Source organism: Trichoderma camerunense, assembly GCF_050948025.1.
Source record: "Trichoderma camerunense strain CBS 138272 chromosome Unknown V8C40scaffold_23, whole genome shotgun sequence".
Lineage (NCBI taxonomy): Eukaryota > Fungi > Ascomycota > Sordariomycetes > Hypocreales > Hypocreaceae > Trichoderma > Trichoderma camerunense.
Genome location: NW_028145347.1, coordinates 381,662 through 408,205, shown reverse-complemented (window position 1 = coordinate 408,205; position 26,544 = coordinate 381,662). Strand labels below are relative to the sequence as shown.

The 26,544-nt window shown below is 51.0% G+C and overlaps 10 protein-coding genes across 10 annotated transcripts; 5 read left to right on the top strand and 5 right to left on the bottom strand.

Moving 5' to 3' along the window:
• Positions 1 to 14: 14 nt before the first annotated feature.
• Positions 15 to 1,669, bottom strand: V8C40DRAFT_121509 (Brix domain-containing protein). Its single transcript, XM_083210941.1, has 2 exons — positions 1,169 to 1,669; positions 15 to 1,118 (listed from the first exon to the last, which is right to left on the bottom strand). Exons 1-2 carry the CDS (start codon positions 1,598 to 1,600, stop codon positions 162 to 164), a joined length of 1,389 nt encoding a protein of 462 aa, XP_083068319.1. The 5' UTR covers positions 1,601 to 1,669; the 3' UTR covers positions 15 to 161.
• A 273-nt stretch (positions 1,670 to 1,942) lies between these two features.
• On the top strand, positions 1,943 to 3,839 carry V8C40DRAFT_257056 (RNA-dependent ATPase RRP3). The gene is made up of 2 exons (XM_083218409.1): positions 1,943 to 2,303; positions 2,381 to 3,839. The coding sequence occupies exons 1-2, from the start codon at positions 2,121 to 2,123 to the stop codon at positions 3,635 to 3,637; spliced, it is 1,440 nt and encodes a 479-aa protein (XP_083068318.1). The 5' UTR covers positions 1,943 to 2,120; the 3' UTR covers positions 3,638 to 3,839.
• Positions 3,840 to 4,078: 239 nt separating this feature from the next.
• On the bottom strand, positions 4,079 to 10,558 carry V8C40DRAFT_257055 (uncharacterized protein). Its single transcript, XM_083218408.1, has 4 exons — positions 10,319 to 10,558; positions 10,189 to 10,263; positions 6,098 to 10,122; positions 4,079 to 6,038 (listed from the first exon to the last, which is right to left on the bottom strand). Exons 1-4 carry the CDS (start codon positions 10,319 to 10,321, stop codon positions 4,121 to 4,123), a joined length of 6,021 nt encoding a protein of 2,006 aa, XP_083068317.1. The 5' UTR covers positions 10,322 to 10,558; the 3' UTR covers positions 4,079 to 4,120.
• A 158-nt stretch (positions 10,559 to 10,716) lies between these two features.
• V8C40DRAFT_257053 (Chs5p-Arf1p-binding proteins-domain-containing protein) lies at positions 10,717 to 13,559 on the top strand. The gene is made up of 6 exons (XM_083218407.1): positions 10,717 to 10,955; positions 11,012 to 11,138; positions 11,202 to 11,332; positions 11,405 to 11,685; positions 11,744 to 12,717; positions 12,788 to 13,559. The coding sequence occupies exons 1-6, from the start codon at positions 10,933 to 10,935 to the stop codon at positions 13,328 to 13,330; spliced, it is 2,079 nt and encodes a 692-aa protein (XP_083068316.1). The 5' UTR covers positions 10,717 to 10,932; the 3' UTR covers positions 13,331 to 13,559.
• A 119-nt stretch (positions 13,560 to 13,678) lies between these two features.
• V8C40DRAFT_257052 (GTPase NPA3) lies at positions 13,679 to 15,349 on the top strand. The gene is made up of 2 exons (XM_083218406.1): positions 13,679 to 13,881; positions 13,952 to 15,349. The coding sequence occupies exons 1-2, from the start codon at positions 13,803 to 13,805 to the stop codon at positions 15,064 to 15,066; spliced, it is 1,194 nt and encodes a 397-aa protein (XP_083068315.1). The 5' UTR covers positions 13,679 to 13,802; the 3' UTR covers positions 15,067 to 15,349.
• On the bottom strand, positions 15,158 to 16,051 carry V8C40DRAFT_257050 (DNA-directed RNA polymerase core subunit RPC10). The gene is made up of 2 exons (XM_083218405.1): positions 15,496 to 16,051; positions 15,158 to 15,433 (listed from the first exon to the last, which is right to left on the bottom strand). Exons 1-2 carry the CDS (start codon positions 15,708 to 15,710, stop codon positions 15,409 to 15,411), a joined length of 240 nt encoding a protein of 79 aa, XP_083068314.1. The 5' UTR covers positions 15,711 to 16,051; the 3' UTR covers positions 15,158 to 15,408.
• A 41-nt stretch (positions 16,052 to 16,092) lies between these two features.
• V8C40DRAFT_121398 (HIT-like domain-containing protein) lies at positions 16,093 to 17,780 on the top strand. Its single transcript, XM_083210940.1, has one exon. It carries the CDS (start codon positions 16,634 to 16,636, stop codon positions 17,228 to 17,230), a length of 597 nt encoding a protein of 198 aa, XP_083068313.1. The 5' UTR covers positions 16,093 to 16,633; the 3' UTR covers positions 17,231 to 17,780.
• On the bottom strand, positions 17,497 to 19,357 carry V8C40DRAFT_257045 (uncharacterized protein). Its single transcript, XM_083218404.1, has 3 exons — positions 18,896 to 19,357; positions 18,550 to 18,686; positions 17,497 to 18,364 (listed from the first exon to the last, which is right to left on the bottom strand). The coding sequence occupies exons 1-3, from the start codon at positions 18,982 to 18,984 to the stop codon at positions 18,087 to 18,089; spliced, it is 504 nt and encodes a 167-aa protein (XP_083068312.1). The 5' UTR covers positions 18,985 to 19,357; the 3' UTR covers positions 17,497 to 18,086.
• A 990-nt stretch (positions 19,358 to 20,347) lies between these two features.
• V8C40DRAFT_257043 (uncharacterized protein) lies at positions 20,348 to 20,715 on the bottom strand. Its single transcript, XM_083218403.1, has one exon. It carries the CDS (start codon positions 20,687 to 20,689, stop codon positions 20,393 to 20,395), a length of 297 nt encoding a protein of 98 aa, XP_083068311.1. The 5' UTR covers positions 20,690 to 20,715; the 3' UTR covers positions 20,348 to 20,392.
• A 1,809-nt stretch (positions 20,716 to 22,524) lies between these two features.
• Positions 22,525 to 23,589, top strand: V8C40DRAFT_257042 (uncharacterized protein). Its single transcript, XM_083218402.1, has one exon. It carries the CDS (start codon positions 22,537 to 22,539, stop codon positions 22,765 to 22,767), a length of 231 nt encoding a protein of 76 aa, XP_083068310.1. The 5' UTR covers positions 22,525 to 22,536; the 3' UTR covers positions 22,768 to 23,589.
• The last annotated feature ends 2,955 nt before the right edge of the window (positions 23,590 to 26,544 follow it).

The window sequence follows — 26,544 nt, the reverse complement described above, 5'->3', positions numbered from 1 at the left end:
ACATCACAGCCTCGTGTAAGCAAAAGATGGCATATCAACATGTACATTATAAATTGCAGCCATTTCGACTTTTAAGATAAACACCCATGCGCCATATATGTTTCATACAAATGCCCCTCCCTTGAAAAACAAGGATACTCCAGACCCTCACTTCTTCCAGCTCAGTTATTACCAATCTCCTCTTCCTGGTCTTCCCACTCGCCATCTTCTTCCTTCTGCTCGTTGACCTTGAACTCAGCATCACCAGCCAAGCCTTCGCTGTCAAACTCATCCACATCCATATCGCTGTAATACTCGTAGTCATCCTCATCATCTTCCTCCTCCTCCTCGCCATTGCCCTTTCCGCCCTTCTGAGATGCCTTCTGGGCCTCCTTGGCCGCCTTCTTCTTCTCAACATTGGCCTTTTGCTCGCGTCGTCGGGCCTCCTTCTCCTGCGTTCGCTTCTCCCATCGCTTCTCCAGCTCCTTGATCTCGCCAGCCGACTTGTGGATGTACTCATGCCACATGACCTTGCCCGAGCACATGCCCTCTTCGACCTTTGTCAAACGCAGTCGCATGCGAGGTCCGAGCTCGACGAGCTTGACCACGTGCTTCTCTACGTTTGCTTCTTCCAGCTCCTCATCTTGGCCAGCCTCCGCTGCGGCAGCTCGGGCTTTGGCAGACAGGACCTTTCGGGACGCTGTGTCCTGGACTTCAACTTCGGCATCGGTATCGACTTCACTACCGCTTGTTACATCGGAGACATATCCATCGCCACCCTCGCCAATCATGTAGTCTGCGATATCTTCGAGTTTGCCCAAGTTGGGCATGTGGCTGCGTCGGCTGGTCTTGGTGTTGAGAAACTGCTCAGCCGCGTTAATTCGACGAAGTTGTTTTGAAACTCCCGAGCGTCTAGTGGTGATGGCATAGTGTCTAAAGTTGAGAATAAAGGTGCCGTCGTCCTCCTTTGACGGCTCTCGGTTCAGGAGCAGCACTCTGCGAATCGACTTGATCGGTGTCGTTTGGGGGTTAATCGGGGGAAACATGGATGAGAAGACGGTGGTGGCTAATGACTCGAGATGCTTGGGGACCTTTGATTTGGCAGTTGAGCCAGGTCGAGAGAATCCGTTCATGACCAGCTGATAATCGTTAGTATGCAGCTGAGATTCGGTTTCAGTAGTGTCCTTACCAGAGGAGCAGCGAGAAACTCCTTGCCCATGCCCTTAGGATGTCTCTGAATCTTTTGGATATCTTTGCACAGAGAATACTTCTCGACTCGAAAGTTCAGCGTAGGTCCTCGAGGCGCCAGTGCAACTCTCATGTTGGTGTTGCCGCCCTCTGATCGCGAAAACAGCATCAAATGCGTCACTCCCAGAGGACCGCACATGACAACGTAGTCCTTCAATCGGTTACCCCTTCGCTCCTTCAACCTGCTAGCAGTGCCAGGCTCCATGACTTTCCGCACATCTGCTGCGAGCTGGCTGATGCTTGAACCAACTTCTCCGGCGCCGATTCTGATGACCATGCTCTTGGGATCACGAGCCGAGGCATGTCCGGCTGAGTTGGGCTGCGGGTTGTTTGCGCCCATGTGGGTGCGCTTCTTGACTCTTCGTTTCGCCATGGCTGATTGATTTATTTGTAGGTGATGAGGAATTGCTTTGTTGCAAGACGGACGTCCAATGGATTATACCAGCCCAGTACAAGAGGAAAAAAAAGTTCGGCCAAGGCCAGGCGATAAGAGCTTATCGCAACAATGCCGCCCCACCAACTTTTTCTCAAGCAACCCACTTATGCACATAAGCAGCTCTTTAGAGGAGAAAGATTGTTCCGCCGAATCTCTTTAATAGCATTAGACAGCGTTTTGCATGCATTAAGAAGATACATGCAACAATTGAATACCTTTGTGATAGCGAATCGCCGCGATTTCGAAACCTCTTTTTCACGCACAAACCCTGATATAGACGTAATTGTTCAAAACCCCTGCACACAATCCACTCTATCATCGACCTTCGACCGGGGTTCATCGCACTGCGTCCTGATTTGCTGCTGCAAAGTTGACCCAGAAAAAAAGTTACTGGGCAAGGCTTCATCGTTTTGTTTCTACGCTCAGCAAATTCAAAAGGCAAAACATTAGAGCAACAATGAGCGGCGCAAAAAGGCAAAAGATTGCGCACGATGCGCCGGCAAAGCGCCAACAAGCAGAAGCCAGCACCTCCAAGGCATCTCCGGATCCTCCCACTGAAGAAGAATCGGCGACTCTCGATGTTGCTTCCTCCGGCGATGCTGCAGATGCACCGGAAGAGCCCAAGACGTTCAAAGAGCTGGTATGAGACGAGATGTGGTGGATTGAATGTCACAATAAAAAAGCACTCAAGACTAACAAGACTTGTCCTTTCTCTAGGGTATCGTCGATTCATTATGCGAAGCCTGCGAGTCTCTAAACTACAAGCACCCCACGTCCATCCAGGCAAAGTCCATCCCCGTTGCCCTCCAAGGCCGCGATGTCATTGGCCTCGCCGAGACTGGTAGCGGAAAGACTGCCGCGTTTGCTCTGCCCATATTGCAGGCACTCCTCGAGAAGCCCCAGCCGCTATTCGGACTCGTCCTCGCCCCCACTCGAGAACTTGCCGCCCAGATCGGACAGTCGTTTGAAGCTCTGGGAGCTCTCATCTCGCTGAGATGTGCCGTCATTGTCGGTGGCCTGGACATGGTTCCCCAGGCCATTGCTCTCGGAAAGAAGCCCCATATTATCGTTGCCACGCCCGGTAGATTGGTGGACCACCTGGAAAAGACAAAGGGCTTCTCCCTGCGGTCCCTCAAGTACTTGGTCATGGACGAAGCCGATCGTCTGCTGGACATGGACTTTGGTCCCAGTATCGACAAGATCCTCAAGTTCATCCCCCGTGAGCGTCGCACATACCTCTTCTCCGCAACCCTAAGCTCCAAGGTCGAGAGTCTCCAGAGAGCCAGTTTACGGGACCCTGTCCGTGTCAGCGTCAGCTCAAGCAAATACCAGACTGTGTCGACTTTGCTGCAGCACTACATCTTTGTGCCTCACAAGCGGAAGGACACATATCTCATCTACCTAGTCAACGAGTTTGCTGGAAAGTCCATCATCATCTTCACACGCACAGTCTTTGAAACACAGAGGATAGCCATCCTGCTGCGAACACTTGGTTTCGGCGCCATCCCGCTTCACGGACAGCTATCCCAGTCATCTCGTCTCGGTGCCCTGAACAAGTTCAAGGGAGGATCCCGCGAAATCCTCGTAGCCACCGACGTCGCTGCCCGTGGTCTGGATATCCCCGCCGTCGATGTGGTGCTTAACTTGGATCTGCCTCAGGACTCCAAGACATACATCCATCGTGTCGGTCGAACAGCCCGTGCCGGTAAATCCGGTATCGCCATTAGCATCGTCACGCAGTATGATGTCGAGATTTACCAGCGCATCGAGGCTGCGCTGGGCAAGACGCTGGAAACCTACCCGACAGAAAAGGAGGAGGTCATGGCTTTCCAGAGCAGAGTGGAGGAGGCCCAGAGGGAAACCAGGGTGGAGATGAAGTCCTTCCTTGAAGCCAGGGATAAGAAGGGTAAAGGAAAAGGAAAGACGGCTGGACCCAAGCGGAGAAGAGACAATATGGATCAGGAGGAGGGCTAAAGGTTCTGTTTTTTAGAAGATAAGAATGGAAGAAGAAAGGAAGTGATGAGAAAAGTTTTCGTGGAACAATGGTGTTTAAAAGGCAAACAGAACGGGTGTTATAAGGTGCATTTATCTTATTAGTTATCAACTTCTAGGGGCGGAGTGCTTCGTATTTTCTTATATATGAGAGTTTTATTTTACCGTCAAAGTTGAATGATTGGATTGAAATGATTGATTTTGGTCAACTCGAACACATTAGAAAAGTATTCGGAGCCTTTCACGACCAACACAAGCGGCATCACCATCTTCAATATATCACGACAGACAGTAGACACAATAATCCATATGTTTTTCTAAGTACGCCAGAATAGTCCAAGCCAAGAAAGACGCATCCTGAACCATACCAAATCCCTTCCAGCTACCCAACCCAATAGCAAATATAGCAACCTCCCCTCCTCTCCCGCCCAAAAAAGATATCAAAATTCACTGCAAAGAATAAGTCTACGTTCCCATATCTACAGATTCGTCATGATCTGCTGGCGTTTGTGGTTCCGCCATCTCGGTATCCTCTTCATGGCCTTCCTCTTCCTCTTCCTCGTCTTCCTCTTCGCCATCTTCTTCATGGATCTCCTTGCTGTGATCACCGTCATCATGCTCCTCCTCGCCCTCTTCAGCTTCTTCGGCTTCATCATCGCCATGCTCTTCATCGTCTTCATCATCTTCCTCCTCGTCCTCTTCTTCGTCACCTTCGCTCTCGCTATCAGCGTCTTCACCACTAGTTTCGCCGCTTTGAATAGTCCGTCCCAAGTGCGGAAACATCAAGCTCGGTGGCACGTCCTCTTCATAGTCATCCGGAACATCGCTCAGGTCGCTTTCCTCGGCGGAATCGTCAAGACTATGCGCGTCATCACTCTCAAGCTCTTCTTCTTTATCCTCCAACTTGGAGTCGTCATGGCCATCATGGCCATCCTCCTCGTATGCATGCGTGTCTGGCATATCAGTATCCTCCCCAGCTTCTCTTCTAACTTGTGCGTCTGGTCCTTCTTCCTCGTCGCTGTCGGCATCACTGGCACCCGCGTTTGGCGTCTGACTTTCGCGTTTAGCACTCGACATGCTTCCAACACGGCTTCTCGGGAGAGCCAACTTTGGAGTTTCCAGAGACCGAGTAACAGCTTGTTCCGCTTTACGAAGGACGTCCGGCCTACGAACCCCAGTTTTTCGAGTCCGCGGTGCTGCTTCGGACTTTTCTCCTTCCAGCGGCGTCGCAGTGCCGGGAAGGCTATCATGAGTGCTTGGAGGATTGAGTATATTGCTGAGAGAACTGGTTGGCTTGGAATCAGCCTGAGCCTGAGCCGCAGCCGCGGCCTCAAGCTTGGCAGCAATCTCTTTGGCCTGGTTGCGCTCTTCGATAATCTTGCTTGGCTCCTGTCCTGGCAACGTTGCTGCCACATCGACATAAATCTTTGAGTAACAATCATTAATCAAGTCGTCGATCCCGGCGACCTTCATCAAATTAGCATTAAGCTTCTTTAATTCGATGGCCTCCCTCATGCAGTTAAAGGCTGGGATGTTTGCCTCGTCACGAGCAGCCCACTCAGTGATCCTCTCGCTGATGATTTCAAACTCCTCAGTAGACAGTGCCTTGAAAGCATCATCAGTGGGGTGGGGAATATTGTATGTGTCTCTTAATAGCTTCAGATAAGCCATGCAGCAGGACTGCCACAAGTCGACAAAGTGATAGAAATCTGCGCCCTTCTTCCGGAGACGACGAAGCAGCTGCTCCAGGTTTGTCTTGTCGGACATTATCACGAGGAGATTGGTCATAAACCGCACATATTGTTCGGTAAAGACATGGTGACGACCTGGGCGCTCTGCGTCGCATTTCCATACATTCATCACCATCGTCTTGGTGAACATGTTTTCTCTCAAGATGGCAAAAGCAGCCTGTGCCGCCACCTTAATGTCACTGTTTTGTTCCATGCTACTCTCATCGAATAGAATCTTCGCATGACGTGCGACAATCCGGTGCTGCCAGTTAGACTTATCTTTCTCCTTGAGCTTTACGAGCGTCAGGATAATGTACTCTTCCCAGTCCTCGGGTTCTGAGAATGAAGCAAAGATATCATCCGGTTTGAATTGCACGCCAAAGGGTTGCTCCGACAAAAGCTCGGCGGCTTCTTTGGCAGGGAGATCCCCTCGCATCACAAGTTTGTGCACAATAGACACAATCTTGTAATGCGGCTCGAGTATTGGGTCGCTACTGCGGGACTTTCTCGCGTTGTTAGCCACATTGACGGCGTCTTTCAGCGCTTTCAGCACCGTTTGGACTCCAATCTTGGTGCCGCTATCGCTGCTGTCGAGCTCTTCCTCTGGTGTCTGGTACATCTTCCAATAGCACTTGGCCAGCATATACGGATTCCTATTCCAACAATTAGTATCGTCTCATGTCACATATAATCTGCCTGATACAACACTTACTTCCAGTTCCCAGGTTTGCGCTCTATGGCCATTCTGAAAAGCTTGGCAGCAAACTTCCATACTTTGTACTCCGTCATCTGCTCGTGTAGAATCCTCTTGAATGTCCCAGCGCCCATATTCTGGATAAAGAAACGCTCTTGATCGGAGTGCTGGAAGGGCTCCATAGCAAACGGCTCTCGACTTGAGGCATACAGACGCATTCCAAACTTGTGATACAAGTCATGTAGCGGATCTTCGTCATTGACTTCAATCTCCTGATACCTTGAATGCGACAGGGCCAACGTGTAGCAGTGAATTGCGTTCCTCTGAAATTTGACCAGTTCGGGTCGATCCTTGTTCATCTTGTCAGCAGTCCATAGCACTGCTTCGTCTAGATCGTAATCGAAGCATTCGGCCAGCCGGAACCACGACTCCCAACTATCTGAACTAAATTGTAGCTGTAGCCTCAGGAAGGTGGCCCCTATGCGAAGGTCGTCTGTTGCACCTGGTGTCTGGCGTCGGTTCAAATCAACGGCCTTAAACTTGGTTAGTGCTATCATTCCAAGCAGGAAAAACCAGCCATGTTTTGCCAGCGCAGCTTCCGGTGTATTTGTCGAAACAGCATCTACCGATACCTCTCCGAATAACGCTTGATACAGTCGAAGAGGATGGATGGGCTTTTTGACGAGTTCGGTAAAGTTGCGCAGGTTATGGATCATCTGGGGTGTAGACTTCGGCTGTCCAATAGTTTGTTGCATATGGTCAATGGCCGTCTTGAGATCCGACTTCAAAAGGTCTTTCATCGGCATGCGATTTGCCAGGATCATAACCTTTTCCACCAGCTGCATCGTCTGACGCTTCTCGAGCTTCTCATGCGGACAGCCATGATCTTGAACTTCCCATACTCCAACACCAAGTTTGAGTCCATAGAGATCATATACCACCTGCCCCAGGTAATCTTCCCAGTTTTCAATATTCTTATTCTTGAGCAGTTCCATGCGCATCACTTTAAGGAAAATCTTGTTGGACGCCTTGCAGCACTTTCGAAGACCAATTACTTGATGAATGGCAGCGAGGAAGTCTGCCAGATCCTTTTCCGGAGCAATGGACTCTTGAAGAGGCAGTCCTGCTCTGAACATGGTGAACTGTAGACACCAGGTGCGCACCTGCATTTCTCGCAGTTTGGTGATGAGAGACTGGAATGTAGAATTCGAAGACGGTGCCTTCTTAGCTCCGATCGTGACCTCGTCCTCGCACAAGAATGCAGTGTGAAGAATAGCATTCACCTTGGCAAGAGCACTGCAGCTTGACTTGAGGTGGTCGTCGTCGATGATGTCGAATGCAGAGGGGTCGTTCAAGGCCAATGTTAATGCCTGAATCAGCAGTTCGTCGAGTGACTTCAAGGTCCTCATGTAAAGAAGCAGGCGAGACTCGTCAGGCAGCTTGGCGTACTTTTCATTCTCCAGATCCGCCACAATAAGCTCAATGCTTCTGAGGTGGCATGAGAACCTCTTGGTTGTATATTTTATGGCTTCGTATGCATCTCCAAGTCGTGACCACAGAAATAGCCTCAGCTCGGTGCTGCTGCTACGCAGAAATTTCCATAGGTCACGCATGCCTTGAGTTGCACAGTCCGATATGGACTGCTTGTTCTTCTGTGACTCTGAATCAGCCGAGGACGAGGCATCCGAGTCTGCCAAATCGTCCTGCTTCTCTACTGATATACAGACGGATGAAGGGTTAAGAACAGGCTCCAGGGTTTCAATAACGTGAACGGGGCTTTCCATCCCTTCTTGGAAAAGGCTGAGGAAGAAATCCATGGTGGTAAGTTTGGAAATCTCTCGATCTGCAGCCGCCGGCGAGATGGTTGGCATGACCACATTATTTGGTAGAGTCAGCGTGTCTACTTTCTCTTCCGACAGGAAATCACGAAGCGATGTCCACAAGAGGAGAATGTGCTCTCTAACTGGATTGTCCGAGAGCGATGACACCAAGACCGACGCCCACAAAAACCTGACGCATAGGGGGTCGGTTGGCGGGCGATTCATCAAGCGCATATATGCCGATGCTAAATCTAGCCATCGCTGAAGTCGATATTTGGTTTCCATGCGAGTTGCGTAATCAACAGCGCTGCTAGGGTTGGTGATTCGCTCGTAAATGTCAATGTAGAGCTCAAATACCATGGGGATTAAGGATTCCAAGTCAGCCAGTGCTTCGGGTGAAGAATACTGCAGCTCCTCCGAAACCAGCTTATATAACGATGAGTCGGTCGTGTTCAGCATTTGGACCACCGCAGTCTTCATAGCATCTGACCACTTGAAGGAAGCATAACTGGAACTTATTGTCTTCATCCACTCAAAAACAATATCGTCACTTGTCAGATAGTCATGCCTTTCCTCCACTCTCTGAGCGAAATCTCTCAAGCCTTTGGCTTCATCGAAAGGAACATTCACAGCTTGATCCTCGGATCCAGTCTTGGCATGCTCCAAGAAGGAAGAGAGCCCCAGGGTCGCTTGTTCTTTTTTGTTAAGAAAAACCATGGCAACGTCCTCTTTGAAGTCGGCAATCAGCGTGCGCAAGTCTTTGGCTCCCACATGAGTGAATTTGGACAACCGATCCTCTGCGACGCACAGGTTTATAACCTCATCGAGGTACTCAAAAGTTTCTTTATCCTCAACTCCGATGGTCTCGAGTAAGTTCTTTGTCATGGTAAAGAGATGCTGATCTGCTTCTTGAAAGGGGCGAAGTTGGTTAGCAATAAGAGTATTCGGATCAGGAGCTTCTTCGGCTTGAGACGTTTCCGCTCTCCTACGGACTCTTTTGCTCCTCTTTTCAGTCACATTCTCTTCGTCAGCACCGTCTGGTAGTCCCGCAGTCGACTGTGATCGCTTCCTAGCTGACTGCTGCGCGTTGGACTCCTTTTGTGTCCCGTCAGAGCCTTTGGTAGCATCATCCACAACATCAGACGCTTGGCTCCCTTTCGACTCAACTGGCGGCGTCACAGACGCTTTCTCGTCCTTTCCATTTGTAATTGCAGCCTTTTTCTCCTCGGGAACAATGCCATTCTGGGGCTCCTTGGTGGTCTCATCTCGCGATTCGTCCATCTCTGTATCCTGCTTGGCGGTTTGCAAGATTAGTCTGCAAACTTCCAAAGCATCCTTTGTGCTTTCAACACATTTCATGAGCTCAAATCCGAGATCAGACCACGATTCAACATTCTTGTTCGACGGTTCTACGTCGCTCGAAATGGATATGGTCTCATCGGCATTGTCGGCGGGTAGCAGCTGTTGGGTAATCTGCATTTCTGGTGGAATGGAGAGGGTCGACGTCGGGTCTGGCAAGAATGGAATAGGGTCAAGGTGACGTTTCAATATTGACGGTAATTTTTTCTTTAGCCAAGGCGCCATGGCAGGGTGTGACAATGCCATGTCGTCGCCGAGGAGATTCAAGTACATCTTGAGCTGCTCCCCAGCCAAGCTCTCCGCGAGAGAGGGGGGTTCAACCTCCATTACAGCCGGATCATCATCTAGCTCTATTGCAGCCTCCAGACAGTATCGTTTGATTCTTCCGCTATTCATTGCGCCAGCAAATCTCGCCGTTTTTCTCCATAGCTCTGGATCTGAAGGGTCCTGATCCAAGGCCGAAGTCCAACTGTCAAGAACTTTCTTTCCCTGGTCGCTGCGATAGTATATCTGGAGCTTGTTGCTCCATTCGGGATTTGAGCTTTTCTCATCTTTCAGTTTGTCAAGGTAAAATTGTCCATAGTTTTTATAGGAGAGGTAAAGTGCGAGCGCAAGACTAGCAGCCACTCCATCAGCGCCGCCCGCGGCCACATCGAGTCCATCGGCAAACGATTCGGGTGCTGAAGTTTCTGCCTGGCCATCGGCTTGTAGCTCCGTCCGCTCGTAGTCGGTTTTCGCTTCTCGATACTTGAATATCTCCGACTCGAAAAGCTCGTCGTAGGCTGCGCTGGCGGCTTCGCGGGACCGTATGCCTTGCGCGTGGAGCTTTAACGCATTCTGAAAGCGCTTGAGAGCTTCGTCGACCTGCAGCAGACATCAGCATTCGGAAAGTCCTGTATGGTATTGATAGAATCCATGTGTGCAACTCACGTGAAGCTCCTTGGTGGTATCGATCTGCTCGTCGATGTTTTCCTCCGGCTCAAGGTTGATGGCCTGGAAGGCGGGCTGCGGCAAAGGGTCAGCATGAGCATCATCAGGGGGCCAAGGCAATTGGACGCACCATGATCGCAAGCGATATGCGAACACTGACAAAGCCAGCATTCGCGATGGTGTGTTTTGGAGTTGCAGGTTGGGGGAAGCCGGGGGTTCATCTGGCCCTTGAATGACGTTTGGCTGCACTGCTCAATCAACCTGGCGCGTCGCGTTAATTCAATTGGCCCGAGGCGATAAGATTAAGTGCCTGTCGTGTCCTGTGCTGTGCTGTACCGAAGCGACCTGCAGCGCCCGCAGTACACAGAACCGCACCGCTTGGAGCTCAGTGCTCAGTGCTCAGAAGCCGCTGTAGCGCTGTAGCAGAGGGATGTGGCGCACCAACAGCTGACTAAGGCGCCGCCGCCAGGGGCCAAATATAGGCGTGGATCGCTATCAGTTGAGGCCTGTAATGCCGTACCTTGGTATGTACCTTGGCTCCACGTGCAGGCGCAGCGAGGCTGGTCATACGTGGTCAGTGTGGCCCAAGAATCCTTGCTCGAAGCTCGATAGCTCCTCCAATCCCACGGTTTGCGCAACAGTTGCTGCTCTGCATGGCTGCTTTGCATGCTTGACCGAACCCTCAATCTCTCGAATCCAGCTCCATCCCATTGACCGCGCAATTGCGTGAGCCTGCTTGCCGCCATGGTTGCGCCAGCAGTGCCTGAGTGAGCCTCCCGCCGTAACAGACAGCTTCACACGATGCCGCCTAACACTTCATCAGATTATCCGAGGACGTCCTCCACGAGTCGATCGATGCCAGGACAGAGTCGCTTGCAGCATTGCGAGAGCTGGGCCCGCCGGATCTTGTGCATCTCGTGAAGCAAGCAGTGCGCAATCCGGGAAAGCAGGTTAGTGATGGCGACAATCCCGGAGCACGAGACAGCGCAGCTAAAGTTTAGGTGTAATTACAGGCCGGCGTCTACCATCACGTTACCGGTGTCGATGCGTCGTCTTCGGCAAGTCTTGCGGCCTATATCAACACGCTGACGTACAGAGACCATGACCCAAACACAACCACCAGAATCGTCGAGGGTGTATACTGGTAGGTCACGGAGACTGTCCTATGCGACTGTTGCTTGCGAAACAAGACTTGGGAATGCTAACGGTTGCAAAGTTGCTACAATGCCTTCTCTCGGTTAGACATGCGGGTGCATGTGTCAATTCCCGGAACTGTCGAGAGCTACTGTGTTGACGAGCGAGGCGAAAAGCGAAAGGCATCAGACGACCTGTGGCTGGAAACATATCTTTGCAGCGTCCTAAGAGCATACTCGTACGCCGACGATGGTAGTGGCGACAGTATCCGCAAGATCGTTGGCGTCCGAAGATTCAATCCTGTCACCAACACAGAGACTGAGCACCGCTTTCTTAACGCAGCCGAACAGCTCTTCTTTAGGGGTATGAAGAGTTAACGAAAGTTGAAGTTGTGTACGACAGCAGGCTAATTCTATTACAGGGTGGCAACTGGGATCCGATTCTATTGTTCAAGTCCCTACGAATGTATCAAATCATCTCACCACCGGATTGCTCAAGTATCTCGAGACTACTGGCCGCTATACGTCTGGCATCAACCTCTTCGAGAAGCTTCGCACTCAAAGTGTCGAGGTTGCCTCGCTGTTGGCAAAAGTGATGTTCATGGGCCATGAGGAAGTGTCGGGAGTAAAAGTTCTCTATCAGTCGCTTCAACAAACTCCAATGGACTATGTCATGCTCGACACACAGGCAGACTTCCTCTTGAAGAAGGCCTTGAAAGCCGAGACACCAGAGTTGAAGGAGGAGAGGCTCAAGATGGCGCTCGGTTGTGCAGACCGCAGTACCATTGCTGCGCCAAGCGAATTTGGTACTTGGGCCAGGTTGGCTCAAGTCTATGTTGCCATGGAGGACTGGGAGAATGCTCTAACAATTCTAAACTCGTGCCCCATGTTCACTTACCAGGACAAGGACTCTCCTCTGATGCCCGAGCCGAGAGACGTTCACCTGCCCACCCTTCCCGAAACGCGCCTTGATGAGATTGACAGCGAACCAGAGTCTAGATACTCAGAACAAGTCGACCCGAGTTTACTGAGTCTGAGGGCAGCCTCCTACCGCGGCACCTTTAAGAAGGCGTACAGTATCTTGACGGAAATGACGTCCAAAATTGGTTGGGACCAACTTTTAAAGATTCGCAGCAACGTCTTTGTCATGGAGGACGAGTACCGTACCGAGAAGCAGGAAGCCACTCAGGCTGCCCAGCCGAAGCGGAGTCCAAGTATGGATGGCCTCCGCGGCACACCAGACCCAACTACGAATGGAGACGAGGGCTCGGACAATGAGGATGAAAAGGCCTCGGAGCCGGCCGCAACGACCTTGGCCCCCAACGGAGAGGGCGGTGGAGTTGAGAAGCCTTCCAGTACAGTGGACCCGGATGAGGTCAAGGCCGATAATGAGAATGTGAGTCAAAACATTATCTCCTTTGCGCAAACGCCAGTCATTCCTGTTTATTGACAAATTGAGGGTATAGGGTACCAATGCCGATGACCATCTCTCCAAACTAAACACCAAACGGCTTTGCGAGCGTTGGCTTGATAGCTTGTTCATGGTTCTCTATGAAGATCTGCGGGTCTACACAATCTGGCGCACGCAAATGGCTCAATACCGCGCGCAGCAGATACAATACAAGAAGTCGGCGGAGGAGTGGGAGATTCTTGGTTCACTCGCGGAACGTCTGCAGCACTTTGATGAGGCCGCTGAGGCATACCGCGCCTGCCTGTCCCTCCGCTTCAGCCCCAAGGCCCTAGCCGGCGTGCTCCGCGTCTTTGAAAAGACCAAGAGCACGCGAGAGACGGTGGCGGCAGTGATTCGACTAGTTACCTGGCAGTACAGGTGGTACAGCGAATTCAGCCCAGAGCTCCTGCATACTATCCGGACTTTGATCGAGGACGAAGGTGCCGTCAAAGTCAGGAGCATCATCCAAGCAACAAGCCTCCCGCAGCATGTGCTTGATCTGACGCACCACTATGCGGCTCTATGCGCAACATTCCGCAGCAGTGGCACAGATGGCTAATGGAGGAAAGGGTGACTGCAATATGGGGAACTGGCTGGGACTGTCAATCGGGAAGGGGGATCTGAAGATGGGTATTTTAAAAAGGGGGGCACATTGAAACCTAGCGATTAGCAGAGGGCAGCATATCATATTCAAGATGTTAAACAGCATGCAACGATATTGAGGTTGGTGATGGAGGTTGAGGCTGCTTACCTTATATAATTACACCAAATCAAGGGAATTTTACACACGTCACCGCGGGGCTGTTTCCGTGCTTGTACACTGTAGGTTCCGTTAGTGGGCAGCTCAGTGAGGGAGCAGGCGGGGCAGCTCTTTATCGCTGAAGCCGCTGAAATCTTTCCGCTATCCAAAATTTCGACCCGCCAAGCTTTTTACCACTTCTCCCAACCTCATTTCTAAGCACTTCTAACTGCAGTTTCTCGTATCTCTCGGCGTCTCTAAACGACAAACTACAGCTGTCTCGGTTTTCACAATGGCTTCATCATCTACCGGCGGCGCCCCATCGATATCGGCGTCGTCGCCCCCCGCCATTGTCTGCGTTGGCATGGCCGGTAAGCTTCCATAGCAGCGAGCCTCTCTTCGCATCATACAACCATCTAACGCTGTTGCGCAAAATCATAGGCTCGGGCAAGACGACCTTTATGCAGAGAATCAACGCTCATCTTCACTCAAAAAACACGCCTCCCTATGTCATCAATCTCGACCCCGCGGTTCTCAACGTTCCCTTCGAAAGCAACATCGACATTCGAGACTCTGTCAACTATGAGGAGGTCATGAAGCAGTACAACCTAGGACCAAACGGAGGAATTTTAACGTCGCTCAACCTCTTCGCTACAAAGGTCGATCAGATTGTCAACCTGCTGGAGAAGCGCTCAAAGCCCGACCCCGAACACCCCGAACGCAAGCCCATCGACCGAATCCTGGTTGACACACCCGGTCAAATCGAAGCCTTTGTATGGTCCGCCTCGGGAACTATCCTGTTGGAATCTCTTGCATCATCATTCCCCACTGTTATCGCCTACATCATCGATACACCGCGGACTGCTTCGACCTCCACGTTCATGTCGAACATGCTCTATGCCTGCTCCATTCTCTACAAGACGAAGCTACCCATGATTCTCGTCTTCAACAAGACCGACGTCAAGGACGCTTCATTCGCCAAGGAGTGGATGACGGATTTCGAAGCATTCCAAGAAGCTCTGCGCCGCGATGAGAATTCCGACACATTTGGAGGCCAAGAAGGTTTTGGGAGTGGTGGAAGTGGTTACATGGGCAGCCTACTCAACTCCATGAGTTTGGTGCTGGAGGAGTTCTATTCACATCTCAGCATGGTGGGCGTTAGCTCGCGAATGGGAACGGGTATCGACGAGTTCTTCGAGGCTGTTGAGGAAAAGAGAAAGGAGTTTTTGGACGATTATCTGCCGGAGCTGGAGCGACGAAGGGAAGAGAGGGAAGAGCGAAAGAAGAAGACCCGTGAAGAGGAGTTGGATAAGATGATGCAGGGTATGTCGGGCATATCGGTTGACGCCAAGAACGTGGCCGAGAAGGGACCTATCAGGGTCACCAACGATGACGATGATGTGGATGTCCCAAGCGACAACGACGATGATGACGATGAGGATGACGAAACAACTAAGGAGGGTCTACAGGCCAGATACGCCGCCGCCATGGAAGGCAAGGACGAAGGCATCTTGGGCGACGCGAGCTTTGCGAAATACCTGCACATGCAGCGGTAACGCAACGTGAGGGGGCATTTGGAGGGCGTACAGGTAGTTACGGCGTTTTTTGGGAACCAGGTGAAACACATGGGTGCAAAAGGAACTTGGCTATGTAAAGTTTTAATGATTTGAGGTGTGCAAAAAGAAGAAAGAAAAAATCTAGGCGGCTTTTGGGGCGCGCATTTGCATAAACAAGTAATATCAAAAAATTCCCCTTTGATAATGACATCTGACTCCCTTTGTGATCCCTGATTATCTCCCAAAAACTCCTCGAGTGCGATCTATAATGTGTGTTTTGCTTGTGAATTGTTCTTTACTGTGGTTCCCGCTGAGAGTAGCATTTCCGCTCCATCTATGCGCCTATCGAGCCTCGAACTGCACCATTCTACATCACATTAACGTCAGCAAAACCTGTCCTCCGGCACAAGCAACGCAAACAAAACTCACCGCTTGGTACGCTCCTTGTACAGCACTCGGCCGGCGCAATGCGGGCAGGCAACCAGCGCGTCCTTGCTAAGGGTGACGTTGCCGCCGCAGTCGCCGCAGATGTATGTCATGACGGAGCGGGACTCGTGTCGCTCGCCGCCGGTCGCGCCGCGGGTCATGCCTCCTGCTGAGGCGCCGCCGCCAGCGGTAGGGACCTGGTATTCTTCGCGAGGCATGACTGCTCTGTTTTCGATGTAGATAGTGCGTTAGACGTGGGATGGCGGGAGTGAGGATGGGAGGAGGCTGGTTTGCGGGTGTGGATGATGAAGTGATGGAAGGGGAGAGAAAATAGTGGCGGTGGAGGAGAATTTTGTCCGGCAGAATTAGGCGGTAGGGGGGGGGGGGTGATGTATAAGCTTTACACTTTGGAAGTGACCTCTTTTGTCCTGCAGATATTCAACAGCTGCCTAAATTCACGAGACAAGGCTGTCATATCTAGACTGTTGAATAGCTGAATACAATCGTTGAAAATTAATCGTTCGTGATCAATTCTCTATTACATAGGGTCACTATTTCCCCACGAACCATCTGTGCAGGTTAGTTCGATTCTTCACAAGAGCAGCTTCGAGCATTAAGTAATCACAGCTCTACCGCGAACGCTTAGCATACAGTACCTCGGCAACTGCTTTACTTGCCTGCCGACCCCAGACTCTCTCATCGCCCACCTTACGATCATTTCTCTACAACCGATTGGCTACTTCTGTATATATGGCCGTTTGAACAATCATCACCATCAGTCTACGAATAAATCCGGCATTGTTAGCTGCAGACTAAGGGCCTTGCAAGATCCAATCCTGTGATTAGCCGCAGTCGATTTAGCGGGTTTGATCTTTTTGCTGGGATCTGTTGATTACGACTTCGATTTTCCGCCAATTCGATCGATACCATGCCCTGCGATTCTAGCTGACCATTGTCTCGGGCCAAGCTAAGAAAAGCAGAGCAGCAGAACGAAGAGGGCGACTCAATCCAATCCCTTCCTTCATTTCTCTCTCCTGGGAATTCGTCTCAATTCTCATATACACACACCTCCGGCAAAAGCAAGCAGCATCGCCATCAAGCAAACGACAGAGACAACACAACAACAGTCTCCAGCGCAAAAATGCACACCTCATTCGACCCGTCGCTCCCCCCTCCCACGATCCGCGAAGAAGACTGCCCCTTCTGCGCCATCGCCGCCGCCCACCCGCCCTTCTCCCCCATCGACCCTCCCAACCCGTTCCCCTCGAACCTCACGGCGCCTCAATCCTTCGTCGTCCTGTCCACACCCGCGCTCATCGCCTTCCTCGACATCCTGCCCCTCAGCCACGGCCACATGCTCCTCTGCACGCGCGCCCACCGGCCCAAACTGACGGACGTGACCAACCCGGAGGCGCGCGACCTGGGCGGCTACATCCGCCTGCTGTCCGCGGCGCTGGTGCGCGCCACGGGCATCGCCGACTGGAACGTGATACAGAACAACGGCGCTGCGGCGGCGCAGGTCGTACCGCATATGCACTACCATCTGATTCCGCGGCCCGAGATTCGTGCCAGCGGGAGGTTTCGCGAGAGCTTCACCATGTTTGGAAGGGGGCAGAGGGAGGAGCTGGATGAGGATGAGGCGGAGCACTTGGCTGAGGAGCTGAGGCAGCAGATTGCGGAGATTTTGAGGGAGGAGCAGGATGAGGCGGAGAGCAAACCTCCGAAACAAAAACTATAAAGCGAGGGCCCTGTGATTATTTTGTCGATTTTGTGTTTTTTCTTTTTCTTTCGTCTTGAGCGGCATACGTTTTGGCGGCAGAAAGCCTAGAGAGAGCGATTAGAACTGCAACTTGCATTAGACCATGTTCTCGTCAACGCTGGGCGCCGAGGTAGATGGAATTTCGATTGAAATGTAATTAAAGCAATGATGTACAAATCTACTTTTTCCGTTATCAATGGCTTTTTTTCTCATAGTGTGAAGAACCTGAATACAACAAGTCAAACCCTCTTTCGGGCTATTTGCGAATGGACGCTGCTTGAAAGCCGACTACGCTTTCTGTTGTCGCCCGTGTTGAGAACCAAGGCCCTTACCCCTATGAAAATGACCAATCATCAAAAATCTCTATGGATTTGTTGAGCAAACTCGTACTTCGTATTTGATCCAGGACCTAGTATGGAGACGCAAATGCGACATTGACACTTGATTTCGCCAATCCTCGTTCCGACGCCCGGACATTTGTACGGCACGGCCCGAAATGATACGCGACAAACGCAGCTGGGCATCGCTACCTACCTGGTAGTAGTAACAATGCGCGCAATCGACGGATACACGATAAAAGACAAATGAGACTGAACCCTGAAGCATTTTCATTGACTACTTGCAGAGGCAGGCGCCCGCCAAAAACTAAGGCACGTTGGCGAGAGATCAATATCACATTATTGACTAATAGGGCCCTGTTACGCCCGTCCAAAATCCATATCCAGATGTACTCCCCCCGATATTGCCAAACATGGTACACCAAGGTACTCCCATTCTGTCTGCCTAGTGCGTGCAGCTTCAAGGACTTAAAAAGGAAACATACCCAACGTTTCTTTTACTCGTCGCCTCCAGCAGTCACTGCCTTGGGCTCTGGTGTGTCCGTGGCCTGAGCGACCTCGGGGGCCTTGACGTCCTTGACTGATGCCTTAGCCTCGGCAGCTTCAGCAGCAGCTTCAGTGGCCTCTTCCTCAGCCTCGTCTTCGGCGGCCTCTTCGGCATCGTCCTCCGCCGCTTCTTCTTCCTCTTGCTCCTCTGCGTCTTCTTCGTCGGCGCCCTCGCCGTTGGCAACCTCTTCCTCAACCGTCTTGCGCTTCTTGTGAGGTGGTTGGGCGCCTGCTAGCTTGTTAGTAACGGTACTGTCGCATCGATGGTCTTGATCTGAGAGAAATGGGAAGTAGCAGCAGAGCTTCGTGGAGCTGTGGTGTCTTGTGACAGCCTTGGGAAATGCATCTTGCTGCTACCGCGCGAAGGGGGCGACTTTGGTGATGGATATGAATGTTAGGGTGGCTTCAACTCACCGTTTACTGGGGCATCTGCACCCTCGGCAGCTTCTTCTTCGTCTCCTTCTTCCTCTTCTTCTTCGACGTCACCCTCCTCCTCTTCTTCTTCTCCGTCGTCATCTTCGTTGTCATCTTCGTCTCCAGTAGAGACGTATCTTGCAAAAATGTCAGCACAGTCCATTCGCCAAGTATTTTGCAGTCTTGCGACTAGAGTAGAGGCCGCTGTAGCTCTCCGGCGGGTGCCAGAGTGCAACGTGGGCTGTGCGAAACACCAGCGGCAGCAATGTTCAATTGGCACCAGGCGCATCTCGCACATTGGCCAAACCATGGCCAGCAGCTCAAAAAGGATCTTATCATGACTTACTCTTCTTCCTCTTCTCCATCATCCTCTTCGGGGAGGGAGACGAGCTCTTCCTCGTCTTCCTCGTCACGGGTGCGCTTCCGGGTGGACATGGTGTGGGTTTGTGTGTGTAAGACGGGACAGGTGGTGTAGATACGCAATTGGAGAGGGCAAGTTTTGGTCGAGGGACGCTGGGCAATCCTAGAGGGGGAAACGGATGCCTTTTATATGTGAGAGGGAACAAAGAGAGAGAGAGAGAGAGTAAGAGAAGAAGAGAGAGAGAGGAAGGGGAGGAAAAAAAGAAAGACAAGGTAGGGGAGTGACAGACTGCGAGCCAGAGAGAGAGCGCGCGACAGCTAGAGGGAGGGGGAGGGCCAGGCCAGTCTTACTCCAACTGGGCCTACTGCTACAGTACTGATGGGAACTAAGGTACAGTTAGGTAGGGGAGCTACAACATGGAGTCAATGGGCAGCCCAGCTCTGTCCGCCATGCTGCCAGCGAGCCTCCAAGGTACCGCCGTAACGGAGGCAAGGTACACATTCGGCGGGTTCTGCAGCGAGCCTGGCTGTCGGGACAGCATCTCCGGTGACATGGCGGCTGCTTAGGGTGGACAAGGCCAGAGACAAAAGATGAGCGAGAGGCGCGCAAGAGGCGTGAGCAGGCCGATGGCGAAGGGGAGTCGCCCAGCCAAGCCGCAGCTCAGCCCAGCCATTTTTTTCCGGCATGTACCTGTACGGCGACGGCAGCGAGAAACTCTGGCAGCAAACAAAATCCTAATCCTACGGCCCTCACAGCGAGGGGGCGTGTGTGCAGTGAGTCTGGAGCTGCGGGCTAGCTACCAATGAGCTATCATGGCCAATCAGACGCGGTCCAGGTAGTCCAGGGTGAGCTCCGCGCAAGCTAAGAGGTGCATGCGAGATAATACTACACCTGGGTGTATTTCATGCGCTCCAGCTCTAGGCCCAAAGCGTCTCAACCTTTTGGAACTCGCCGCGAGGGCATGCGTCCCGTCCATTGCGGATGGGGTCAGTACAGTACAGTCAGTCGCTTCTGTCTGGTGCTTTGGAACCCATCTGGCAACTGTACAGGTACATACCTCGCTGTGGTGCCCTTCTCAGCATTGGATCTCTGGCCCCATCCAGCGCACGACTACAGTACAGTACAGGTAAGCTCCGGCTTCGCAAGAGGTGCGGCTACATGTACATGTATTCATGTAGCTCGACGTTCCAAGGACAGCTTCAGTACGTACCGGGCAGCCGCGTGTTCTCCGGTCCAGTCTTTGTCATGGACGGGCGTCATCGATCAACGGATTGTATCATCCACACGTGACGCCCGCCAAAACTCCTTCATCTCCCTTTGTTGCCTTTGAAGCTTGTTGTGTGTGCGAAGATGCAGATCGGATCAACTAAATTCTCGCCTGCAGCAGCGCCCAGCCCCAGCCTCAGTCCGGTGTCAATCGCCATCTGATCCCATTCGCTACCGTCCCAACACCATCACCGGACAAAGACGAGAAGCAACCAACTAACAAGGTAAAAGGCGGGACGAAAGGAGCAGAGAAAAGAAAAAGAAAAGAAAAAAAAGCCGGTGAGTGAGAGGGGCGCGGTTGAGTGAGTGAGTGAGTGAGTGGGCAGCATACACGTACACATATGTCCCCCAGAAACAAATTCTTCTGCGGGGGGGCCTCTCTTTGTCTCGCTCGCTCTTCTTCTTCTCTCTCTTTTCGTCGCACCCCTGATGCGAAGCGCAAAATGGGTCGCCTATCGTCGGGCCGCACCAATGCACGTTGTCCTGGCCGATTTCCCCTTCTAGACACCACATTCTCTGCGATTCGGCCGTCAGCGACACTATAAAGTGATCCACTTGGAACACGGTCTGCCATACATTCTGGGGTAAATGATTGCGGATTTCCTCATTCTTTGGCTGCTGGAATGTACTGCGACTCGGTGAGTTGATGCAATTGGATATCAATTGCTGATCTGCATGCGTGTATTGAAAGCAAATTAAATTAAATGTCCCTTTTACTCTTTGTCCAAAAGAATGGACGAGCTCTGTTCACATAATTTCCTGGAAATAAGACGCGTTTCGCGCTTATAGACTTGACATTCCTCTACTTCAAATTTTGATGTTTGTGCGCTCTAGTCGCAGCACATTTATCGCCGTATGATGATGGTTTGTATAGAGCAAATCGGGTATCTCAGTTACAGGACTCGATGCAAGTATATGAATGCCGGATTGCCAAGGTGCGATATGTCTTGGCGATGCTGGGATCTCCCGACGCAATTGAACGCACATTTTGCATCCTCTCGTGGACGATAAGGATGCGTAATCCAGTTCTTGTAGACTTCTGCAACGTACAAGTGGAAAAAGGTGAGGAAAGAGAGAAACTAAGGGCGTATCAGCGTACTACACATTGCCAGTTACACTACAGTTGCAAAAAGCCAATCCACGGCAGTATCCACGGCAGTAGATGCTACGGTTACCTTGAGCGTTATGGAATGCGTTGGAGAGAAATGAGTATTTGCTTTGTCCAGGGTTGGGCAAAGAAAGGAGGAGGGAGAAGGCAATTGTCATGAAAACTTCATAATGTGTTGTGTGTAGCGGACACTACCTTGATCGTATAATCGTGGCAAGTTCCCAGAGGTAATATTTCATGATCGCGGCGAGTTCCAACGTGATAGGGACCACACAGCGAGAACAGGCCCAGTGAACATTGAATCTGGTTGCCGCTGCTGTGTTTCAAAGAGAAAAACTTCATTGTCTTGTCTCTTCCATCTAGATAACCAGTGGAAACTTGACTTTTTTTTATATCAAGGTCCCAGGTTAGCCTCGAACTTGCATCATGTAGTCCCTAAGCTATGTGGTCAGACAGCCTCATCAGCGCAGCATATCTTAGCAAAAGTCTCTAAAGCATTGAAGAAAATATTCGTAAGGTCACCTTCAAGAATGTCAGTAACTGTCTCGACAACAGTACTTGCAAATTCTACAATGAATTTGCCGTGACTCTCGTTCAGATACTCCCACTGAAAGTTAGTTTGCGTAGAGGCGTAATTGAAAGGCTGCGCTATGAAACCAGCGTCATCGGCCATATAGGTTATTGTGTGCAAAAGCCATCAGACTCCTCAAAATTATAGAAGCCTTGGGCAGAGCCAGCCCTTTTTGCCCGATCGTGCTTCAAGTCAGTTCGATGTTCCCAGGAAATGTCATTTTCCCCAGAGAGAGCCCAATCTTCATGATCAAAGTGATGACCATCTGTGAGCAAATGAATTGCCCCATTTGCAGAAGATGGATGGAGCTCATTGGTGCCAATAGGGATGCCGCTGAATTTTATAGGATTAAAGATATCAGGTATTGGTAGCAGAGTACCTAACTAAGGCAGAGAGTAAGACGGTCAGCGTGGAAAGGTCTTAAAAAAATTGACTGTTGAATAGAGTTCATAGACAAAATAACTTGGCAAATATTGTCCAAAGCATGATGAAATACCCGACTATATAAGATGTCTGCGTTCTTTACCCTACTTCCAGTTTCTACATATCGCCTTTCCTCTTCAAGTTGCAAATATAGTATCAATATTCTGTATTCAACCTCCTATCAAAAGAGTATATTACTTCTGAGTGTGTGTCGTTAATCTGGTGTAACTTCTTTACTGATTTATGGTAGGGTTCACGATGCAACGAATTGCAACTATCGCAGCATTTGCAGTAACCTGCCTTGCTTTGCCTGCTAGACAAACCCGATACGACTATTACACGAATGGCATGCAACTTTCCGTATCCCTTGTTCAGCAACGGCCTTTGAACGGCTTTTCCCAAGTTATTTTGTATATCAGCTTCATTAAGCAGCTGCTATATCAAATTCCCACGCTTAGCACCTTTCTCTCCGCTTATTTGCTCAGTTAGTTATATGGATTATGGAATTCCATGTTCATCAACAGTCTTTAAACGGCCTTTTGGACGACCTTTGTGAAACCATCTTGTCAATCAACCTCATATGTTGACTAAGTTTCAATGGTAAAGTGTAGCAAGGATGCATTGCAGTTATTGCCAACCCGTGTTGTTTAAGAAATATGTCTAGTTAGACTGATAGAGTTAGGTACTGACTTAATACATTGTATAGATGTGTGCTCTAAAATTCGAATCTCGACACTATCCTACGGGGGCCACGGTACTCTCCCCGGTGGCAACTTGTTTTGCCCAGCATCAACGCCAAAGCCAAGCAGGATCGGCTTTAAGGACGTCGGGAACCTTGCTTTTCACTCTCTAAGCGGCGCAATCTACCAGAGATTCTGCCAATGGCCTTGCTGTGGCTGCAGGACATGACCGATGTCGACAACTGGACATGATTCGAAAGGGAGCCGAGGCGGGGTCAAGGCATTTTGGATGCGGTGATTGGCAACTGTGATATGCAAGGGAGAGCCGCACCACCATGTAGAGACTGTGAGGGAGAGGGGTTTCCTAAGCCAATTTTGACTGGCGATAACAGAGCAGATGGTGGGAAAGGAGCCATAGCATCAGAGCGACGTGGGGGGCATTTTATTGCTTTTATTATGTGTTTTCTCTTGTGTCAAATTGGGCCGAAATCTGGTTGACAGGCGGCGGGAACCGAGATGAGGTACCAGACGCTTGCTTCACAAGGCTGGGTTGATAACAACTACATGTAGAAGTGATGTCTGGCAAGGACGTGGGGGGACAAAGAGAAAAGAGCGACTAGGTCTAGAAGACTTGTCCGGCGCCAAATATGGTGGTGTTGAGCCCAAATTACCATCTGGTGACTCTAGATTGCATATGCAGGCTCGGCGTCTCGATTCCTCTTGTTGCGGCTAGGTGCAATTGAGAGAGAGGCGGTGGCGGTGGGCTGAGAAACAAACAATTATGAAATTAATCGTGCGCATCCGTCGCATAAGAAAGTACACCTGTAGGCAGACTCATGTACTCGTACGCCTTGTGCTACTGGGCATCTCGTGTAAGTGCATTATGCTAACCTGAAGCTGTCGGTCTTTGTCCACATCGTTGAAGCTGTTATTAATAAGTATCCATGGATATCTACGTGCACCTATCGAAAAGCGTTAACGAAAGGGTCAATGCGACAATGCAGCTGCGGTGGCTTGCAGTCCTATTCTACAAAAGTTCAAAACCCCCTAACGACGCAAGGGAGAAGAAATTGCCGTCACTCTGCAGCCAAGGCACGAGTCAGTTGTTGCCTCGGGCTGAGTGAGAAAACAAAAAAAGGACAACAACACATGCAGAAAAGGAGCGTGCAGAGCATGTGAGATCAGATGGATCAAATGGAGTTTGTATGTACTTCAGGTTGCGCGCACGCTTTGGGTAAAAGTTTAGGTAGAGGTGCGTTAGCCGACTGCTAAGAAGCGACAGCCGGATCCTGGACCTTATTGGGATGGAACTCGGGTACGATTACGGCGTATTACAGTTGAGGATAAAGAACATGGACAAGGACGAGTGCCCGTGATTTGGACAAGTACCTTTGAGATGAGATTCTCCGCGTACATGCAGCCCAGGAAATTTCCCTGTCAAGGATGCTGCAGTAGTGGAAAGGGAAACGGGAAGGGGGAGGAAATCTTGACCGCAGGGGAAGGGGAGAAAAAAAAAAGAGGCCATGAGGTTGCGGGCGCTTTGTCCATCGACTCGGCAATTTCCCACAATGATAATAGAGCTGGTACATGTATGGATGGATGCTCAACTTGCGGTTGGGCCGGGACGGCTTACAGGTAGGTAATATAGCGATGGGCAAGCCAGGGTGAAGCTGACAAACTCCAAAAACAAGACGTCAAATACAGTAAGACAACGTAGAGACAAAACAGGAATGCGGTTAATGCTCGCTCTCTTGGCCGCTGGAACACATCTCGAGCTTCCCCCTGGGGGAGGGCAAGTAAACAATGGGCGGGCGACAGTGACAGACAGCTCCCGCAAACGCACGGCCTCCAGGTTCTGACACGACATGCAAGGAGTCTGTGCCTTGCATACAGGTGTTGCCATTTGCGATTCTCGGTGTTTTTGAGCTCCTTGATGACAATTCGCCCAGATGCCTGGTTCTGGTTACTCGACCTGCACGGGAGAGCCAGGCATTGGGGACGCGGCCGGGTCGTCACAAGCAAATTGAGGCCGAACAGGGGGCCCACGCAAGCTGGGCAAATGAGACGGGCCAGGAGTCGGCAGAGGCTTGATGGGGCTCTTTTCTTTTCTTTTTTTTCTCCCCTTCCCTTCTCTTTGCTCCAGCTCCTCAGGCCTGTTCATGTAGGTAATGGTTGTGAGAGAATAAGACTCTGTGTGTTTCGTCTCTTCTCCCGGTCCTCAGACGCGTCTCAAACCGAAGATGTGCGAGAGACAGGAGACGAGACCAGACGAGACAAGCCAACGGCCCCCGTAGGGCTGCATCGAGAGCCAACAAGCAGCTTTCACGTCCGAACGGCACGGTACTTTGCTAATGCACCTCCATGTTGCTTTGGCCTTGGCTTCAACTTTGGCCCCCATGTCCAGTCTCCCCTCAAGGCAATGGCCGAAGGGCTTTTGCTGCACGGAGTATGACGAGCAATGTTGCGTAGAGAGAGCCGAAAGGAGCCCGAGTCCGCCCTGGGATCGACACAGAGACCAGCCAGCTGGGTTTCGCCGATGGCCGGCGGACGGAGACTGCGTCCAAGAAAAGCTGCTGCTAGTTACGAGTACAGGTAGTGATGACGCAGCTGATGCGGGAGTGTGCGCGCCAATCGCCCGCAGAAGGTTGACGCATGAGCTTTCTGGAGATCAGGCGGAGATTTTATGGTTTCGAAACGTGGCCTTGCTCCGTCCGTAGCTACCTAGCCACAAGTGAGAGTGATGCGATGAGATACGATGTGATGCTGGTAGGATACAAGTGCCGAGGCGGAATGAAATCAATTTGATGGATGGATGTTGCAGTGGAACACGCCGGAGTAACTTCGTCATGTTTTTATTCAGTCGAAATCCATCCATGCTACGGGTATCATCCGTATGACTTACTCTGTAGAGGCAATCGGTGGAGGAGAGTCAATTAATTTCAAGGTTTTTCTTCTCTTCAAGGTTCCCTTCTGCCCTTGACACTTGTCTTCTCCATATCCCGTCCGCCTTCGTATTCCATGGATGGCACGACGGGCTGGGCAAGATAATTTCAATTGCGTTGGCCCACGCTAGGCGACCGCATGGCAGAGGTGCCGGTGTCAACGTCCCCCTGGCTAGCAGTTATGGTTATACTGTTTGTAGCGGCAGCCCAATGCAGGTCCCAGGATCTCTCAGAAGGGCCGCAGCGGTCGGATGGCCGGATAGGAGGGGTCCGGAAGCGCTAGAGCTTACAGGCACCAGCGGCTAATTCATGCAATGCAGCGGTTTGCTGCAACTCGGTCAAGTGTTCCAATCTTGTTCCATTTGGATTGATTTGATCCATGATGGATCCATCCTTTTTGTGGCCCACCGTTTTTGACTGGGGCTGGCTTCTGCTTTTTTTTTTCTTTCTCCAGGGGGAGGAGAGGGGATGGGAGGGGGCCAGCATTGATCTCGTCTACCTACATGTACCTAGGCAAAATGCATGCAAACATTCAATGCCTGTGCCCAGCCAGTGCGTCTAATGGAAGTATCCATGGTTGGATTGAATTGAGCCAAGCACTATTGATTCCATCCATTGCATTGATGTCGGGCTCATGACCGCCG

Coding starts and splice junctions, on each gene's coding strand:
- V8C40DRAFT_257056 (XM_083218409.1), top strand. CDS start 2,121: ATGAGCGGCGCAAAAAGGCAAAAGATTGCGCACGATGCGCCGGCAAAG. Junction 2,304..2,380: donor CCAAGACGTTCAAAGAGCTG/GTATGAGACGAG, acceptor TCCTTTCTCTAG/GGTATCGTCGATTCATTATG.
- V8C40DRAFT_257053 (XM_083218407.1), top strand. CDS start 10,933: ATGGTTGCGCCAGCAGTGCCTGA. Junction 11,139..11,201: donor TGCGCAATCCGGGAAAGCAG/GTTAGTGATGGC, acceptor GTGTAATTACAG/GCCGGCGTCTACCATCACGT. Junction 12,718..12,787: donor TCAAGGCCGATAATGAGAAT/GTGAGTCAAAAC, acceptor TTGAGGGTATAG/GGTACCAATGCCGATGACCA.
- V8C40DRAFT_257043 (XM_083218403.1), bottom strand. CDS start 20,689: ATGTGGTGTCTAGAAGGGGAAATCGGCCAGGACAACGTGCATTGGTGC.
- V8C40DRAFT_257050 (XM_083218405.1), bottom strand. CDS start 15,710: ATGCCTCGCGAAGAATACCAGGTCCCTACCGCTGGCGGCGGCGCCTCA. Junction 15,434..15,495: donor TACAAGGAGCGTACCAAGCG/GTGAGTTTTGTT, acceptor AATGTGATGTAG/AATGGTGCAGTTCGAGGCTC.
- V8C40DRAFT_257055 (XM_083218408.1), bottom strand. Junction 10,123..10,188: donor ATACCACCAAGGAGCTTCAC/GTGAGTTGCACA, acceptor TGTCTGCTGCAG/GTCGACGAAGCTCTCAAGCG. Junction 6,039..6,097: donor CGCAAACCTGGGAACTGGAA/GTAAGTGTTGTA, acceptor TTGTTGGAATAG/GAATCCGTATATGCTGGCCA.
- V8C40DRAFT_257042 (XM_083218402.1), top strand. CDS start 22,537: ATGCAACGAATTGCAACTATCGCAGCATTTGCAGTAACCTGCCTTGCT.
- V8C40DRAFT_121509 (XM_083210941.1), bottom strand. CDS start 1,600: ATGGCGAAACGAAGAGTCAAGAAGCGCACCCACATGGGCGCAAACAAC. Junction 1,119..1,168: donor AGTTTCTCGCTGCTCCTCTG/GTAAGGACACTA, acceptor AACGATTATCAG/CTGGTCATGAACGGATTCTC.
- V8C40DRAFT_257052 (XM_083218406.1), top strand. CDS start 13,803: ATGGCTTCATCATCTACCGGCGGCGCCCCATCGATATCGGCGTCGTCG. Junction 13,882..13,951: donor TGTCTGCGTTGGCATGGCCG/GTAAGCTTCCAT, acceptor GCAAAATCATAG/GCTCGGGCAAGACGACCTTT.
- V8C40DRAFT_121398 (XM_083210940.1), top strand. CDS start 16,634: ATGCACACCTCATTCGACCCGTCGCTCCCCCCTCCCACGATCCGCGAA.
- V8C40DRAFT_257045 (XM_083218404.1), bottom strand. CDS start 18,984: ATGTCCACCCGGAAGCGCACCCGTGACGAGGAAGACGAGGAAGAGCTC. Junction 18,687..18,895: donor GATGGAGAAGAGGAAGAAGA/GTAAGTCATGAT, acceptor CATTTTTGCAAG/ATACGTCTCTACTGGAGACG. Junction 18,365..18,549: donor TGCAGATGCCCCAGTAAACG/GTGAGTTGAAGC, acceptor ACAAGCTAGCAG/GCGCCCAACCACCTCACAAG.